The sequence below is a fragment of the Atta cephalotes genome (genome assembly GCF_000143395.1).
Source record: "Atta cephalotes unplaced genomic scaffold scaffold00049, whole genome shotgun sequence".
Taxonomy (NCBI): Eukaryota; Metazoa; Arthropoda; class Insecta; order Hymenoptera; family Formicidae; genus Atta; species Atta cephalotes.
This window is the reverse complement of record NW_012130113.1, coordinates 1,716,968-1,721,211: the sequence shown is the minus strand read 5'-3', so window position 1 is coordinate 1,721,211 and position 4,244 is coordinate 1,716,968. Positions and strand designations below refer to the sequence as shown.

The following is a 4,244-nucleotide window of genomic DNA, read 5'->3' as shown; positions in this document are numbered from 1 at the left end:
CTCACGTACACCTTGACGTAGTGAGAGGGCTCAGTATCAGAGGATATTCACACGAAAAGAATAGTTTTTCTCAAGTATCTAAAAATTTTCGAATATGTCTGAATACATATCTAGATAAATTTTTAGATATTGAGTAAAATCGTTCTCTTTGTGTAAAAATACAACGGGGAAGCTAACGTACCCTCGTCGCTGATATAAATGAAAGTGAACGAACCGCAGCCGGTTCGTCGCGTCGCACGTTTCGGGAGTGCCGTTGAAGTTATCGGACTCAAGTTATAGTTCGCGCGCGATTACAGTGTATTCGCGAGTGTTTTACGCGAGAGAAGAGAAATTTCTGTGAGAGAAGAGAGAAATTATTCATATTCTGAGAGGAGAAGGAGATCTGGAAGGCAACCTTGCGGTAAATATTATTTTTTACTTGTGTAAAATTAACCTTTTTTTGCTTGTTTTTAAATCATTTTATTTGAGAATGATTAAAAAAATGATTATTTTTTAATCATTGTTAAATGAAATGATTTAAATAGTTCTATATTCTATAAAATAATTATATATTCTCTGAAATAATTATATAAATTCTTTTAAATAATTATATATATTTTTTAAAGATCTTAGCAAAAATAATCTGTATAAAATTTTAAATTAATTTTTAAATAGATAATTTATTTAAATTAGATAAAAGGAGAGTACTTAAAATTTAAATAAAATAATTATATATATTTTCTAAATGAATTACATATATTCTCTAAAGATGTTAGCAAAAATAAATTTGTATAAAATTTTAAAACTTGTTAATGATTTTTAACTTGTTAAAATTAGACAAAAGAAAAGTTACTTAAAAATTACTTTGAAATTTATACAAAAAAAATTACTTTAAAATTTTGTACTAATTTTGAATTAATTTTTGCTAAGATCTTTTTTAGAGAACATATATAATTATTTGAGAAAATATATGTATAATTGTTTTATATCTAATTAAATAATAGGTACCAAATTTTATGATTACAAAAATTATATTTTCAAAATTGCACCATTATTTTTCAGCAAACTGCATACGTTTATGTAGCAATTATTTTTTAAAGTAATGATTATTTCTTTACTATGTTCTAATTTGGATTTTTAATTTATTTGTTAGAATAACATAGCGACGTTGCAGATGTAGCTTCACTGTTGCGCATCAGGTCGGTGATAAATCAACATTTATTGGGGTAACGGATATGATAATTTTATTAGTGTATTATGTACATACCTGAATATAAATATGTATGGATTTAATTACAATATGCGGACAAATATATGTATAGCATTGCGTACATCCGTTTCCTTAAAATAAAAAAGTTAAAACTGATTAGGATAAATTTTGTTATGTATGATTCTTTGGCGAATTTTAAATCCATCAAATTTTTAAAGATTAGCGTTAGAAAATATAGAAATTTTAGGAAACGAAATTTAAAGTTGAAATTAAGCAGGATAATATAACAAAGTGTAAATTTATAACAAGAACATTGATTTTTTTATTTGCACAATTATAAAATTATGTTACAACATATTACTTTATTAAAAATTAAATAATCCTTATATGTGAAATAAATATTTTAAGTGTAAAGAAAAAATAATGCTGCTTTCCATCGTTTGCTGCTCATGTACTTATCGTGCATCAAATACAACAACTGAAAGCAAGATTATGAAATATAATTAAGAAAAATTTCTAGAAATTCGATTTTGCTTGATTAAAAAATGTCAATCGTGTTAAGTCGAAAACATACGTCTTTTTGTACGCTTCTTGTACATGATTCTATATCCACATTCTCTACATCGAATTGCGTCTTTGGCACGAATCTCGTTATCGTGATGACATTCTGAAAAATTTGATTAATGATATAAATTAGGTAAAAGAATGAAAATAGTTTTTCGTTACAATTTATCTTAATAACTACTACATGTATCAAAATTGTTCGACAAAATTAGAAAGCGCTTTAAAATGTAATTTATCAATTTCCATAATTGATATAGTTCATAAAATATTAAAGTCTTAAAACTTTTTAAATAAACATATAAATGTGAATAATTTAAATGAAAATTGGCAAGCAATGATATTAAAAGATTATTTACTAAAATGTAAGGTTAGAAATAATTATCACATGCGTGTCCTTACCTCCACAAATGTATACCATAGCTTGTTTCGGGATAGATTCAGATTTACCAGACTCCATTTTAATACTGTTGTGACATAATAAACAAATTGATTTTTTAGTTACAATAAATCTTCGTTATCATAGAATACGTGTTGTTAGCAATGAAATTGCAGTACGACCAAATATGACGCAGTTAGAAAACTTTAATCGACTAGTACCGACTATCGATTGGGAACTTTTATTGTAGTATCGCGCGCCTTCGACAGAAAAAACTTGAGAGTGGTAGGACATGAGTCTTTAGCATTGTTCGTTTTGTCTCTCGGGAGCTGCTCAGATCGCTCCGAATGAAATCAGTGTACTTGAAATGTAGGATTCACACTACGTACGACATTCGTCATGTACGACGTCCTGTATTCATCGTAACAATGAATGTCGTACGTAATGTGAATCCTATATTTCAAGTTGGTCATTCAGAATGATCCCGTGCAGCTCAAAACGAACAATACTATTTAAATCTGCGAGCGCGCGATCTTACAATAAAAGTTCCCAATCGATAGTCGGTAAGTCGGTCCTAGTCGGTCAAAGTCGGTCTTTTAATTACATCGTTTGGTCGTGTTGCAATTTCATTGACAACAGGACAGTGTGTATTGTGTGATAAGGAAAATTATTGTAACCAAAAAATCCAATATTATATCAGTTTATTATATATATATCACCATCAGTGTTAAAATGGAGTCTGGTAAATCTGAATCTACTCCAAAACAAGCTATGGTATACATTTGTGGAGGTAAGGACACGCATGTGATGACTATTTCTAACCTCACATTTTAGTAAATAACCTCTTAATATCATTGCTTGCCAATTTTCATTTAAATTATTCACATTTATATGTTTATTTAAAAAGTTTTAAGATTTTAATATTTTATAAACTATGTCAATTGTTTATGGAAATCGATAAATTACATTTTAAAGCGCTTTCTAAGTAGAGAAATTTTGTCAAACATGATATATGTAATAATTATTAAGATAAATTGTAACAAAAAACTATTTTCGTTTTTTTATCTTATTTATCGTTAATCAAGTTTTAACGTATTATTTCAGAATGTCATCATGATAACGAGATTCGTGCCAAAGATGCAATTCGATGCAGAGAATGTGGATATAGAATCATGTATAAGAAGCGTACAAAAAGACGTATGTTTTTTAATGTTTTTGACTTAACACGACTGATATTTTTTATACAAATATAATCAAGCAAAATTGAATTTCTAGAAATTTTTCTTAATTATATTCCATAATCTTGCTTTCAGTTGTTGTATTCGATGCACGATAAGTACATGAGCAGCAGACGATGGAAAGTAGCATTATTTTTTCTGTACACCTGTTAAAATATTTATTTCATATATAAGGATTATTTAACTTTTAATAAAGCAATGTGCAGCATTTTACCGGAAATTAACTTTATTCCTATCCTACATTATTTTCCACGCCCAAAGTTGTACTGTTGTTCCTGCAAGATCATTATATAAAGCGTATTATCACGAATCTCTTCGTACAATTTGCATTAGAATCCCTAGATCCGATGGACATTCCATCTAATAGAATTTGTTTCATGCGTATTGATTCAGACTATATAATATACAAAATGTTTTAAGCAATATTCCTTTTATTTACAATAAATAAAAATTACATTCTCATCAATATAATTCAACAGAATTCACAGAGGAAGAGAAATGACGGTGACACTGGCAAAACAAGTTGGCGTTATTACCATAAATCCCATTGTCATTTTCTCAAGTATACGCTTATAAAATTTTCACTCCGGTCCCATTGTCTGATATATACATGTATATGAGCGTAAACGTTCGATATACAGTATGGTTTTAATTAAAGATTTCACGACAAAGTTCTTGAACTAGAGATGGCTTGTCGATGCAACTGGAGCTCGTAAAGCACATAATATAATATATTTGCGCGAGCACAAAGAGACAGGGTATATTCTTTACCCGTTTTCTCTTTCTCTCTCTCTCTCNTNNTNTNNTTNTCTNTTTTCTCTCTCTCTCTACTACTACTACTACTACTACTACTACTATTACCTTAACTTAACTTAAC

The 4,244-nt window shown here is 28.5% G+C and overlaps 2 protein-coding genes across 3 annotated transcripts; one reads left to right on the top strand and one right to left on the bottom strand.

Moving 5' to 3' along the window:
- Positions 1–1,487: 1,487 nt before the first annotated feature.
- Positions 1,488–2,312, bottom strand: LOC105622847 (DNA-directed RNA polymerases I, II, and III subunit RPABC4-like). The gene is made up of 3 exons (XM_012204259.1): positions 2,153–2,312; positions 1,764–1,856; positions 1,488–1,667 (listed from the first exon to the last, which is right to left on the bottom strand). Exons 1-3 carry the CDS (start codon positions 2,208–2,210, stop codon positions 1,645–1,647), a joined length of 174 nt encoding a protein of 57 aa, XP_012059649.1. The 5' UTR covers positions 2,211–2,312; the 3' UTR covers positions 1,488–1,644.
- Positions 2,313–2,734: 422 nt separating this feature from the next.
- On the top strand, positions 2,735–3,580 carry LOC105622846 (DNA-directed RNA polymerases I, II, and III subunit RPABC4-like). Of its 2 annotated transcripts, none has more exons than XM_012204258.1 (3): positions 2,735–2,919; positions 3,234–3,326; positions 3,443–3,580. In XM_012204258.1, the coding sequence occupies exons 1-3, from the start codon at positions 2,862–2,864 to the stop codon at positions 3,463–3,465; spliced, it is 174 nt and encodes a 57-aa protein (XP_012059648.1). In that variant the 5' UTR covers positions 2,735–2,861; the 3' UTR covers positions 3,466–3,580. The 2 variants fall into 2 exon arrangements, with proteins under 2 accessions (XP_012059648.1, XP_012059647.1); XM_012204257.1 differs by having other exon boundaries at positions 2,741–2,919; positions 3,234–3,330; positions 3,443–3,524.
- Positions 3,581–4,244: the final 664 nt, after the last annotated feature.

Bases quoted from the DNA above. Each gene is read 5' to 3' on its own strand.
- LOC105622847 (XM_012204259.1), bottom strand. From the start codon at position 2,210: ATGGAGTCTGGTAAATCTGAATCTATCCCGAAACAAGCTATGGTATAC. The intron at 1,857-2,152 runs GTAAGGACACGC...CAAATTTTTCAG, and splicing joins TATGGTATACATTTGTGGAG to AATGTCATCACGATAACGAG. The intron at 1,668-1,763 runs GTATGTTTTCGA...TCTTGCTTTCAG, and splicing joins CAAGAAGCGTACAAAAAGAC to TTGTTGTATTTGATGCACGA.
- LOC105622846 (XM_012204257.1), top strand. From the start codon at position 2,862: ATGGAGTCTGGTAAATCTGAATCTACTCCAAAACAAGCTATGGTATAC. The intron at 2,920-3,233 runs GTAAGGACACGC...GTATTATTTCAG, and splicing joins TATGGTATACATTTGTGGAG to AATGTCATCATGATAACGAG. The intron at 3,331-3,442 runs GTTTTTTAATGT...TCTTGCTTTCAG, and splicing joins AAGCGTACAAAAAGACGTAT to TTGTTGTATTCGATGCACGA.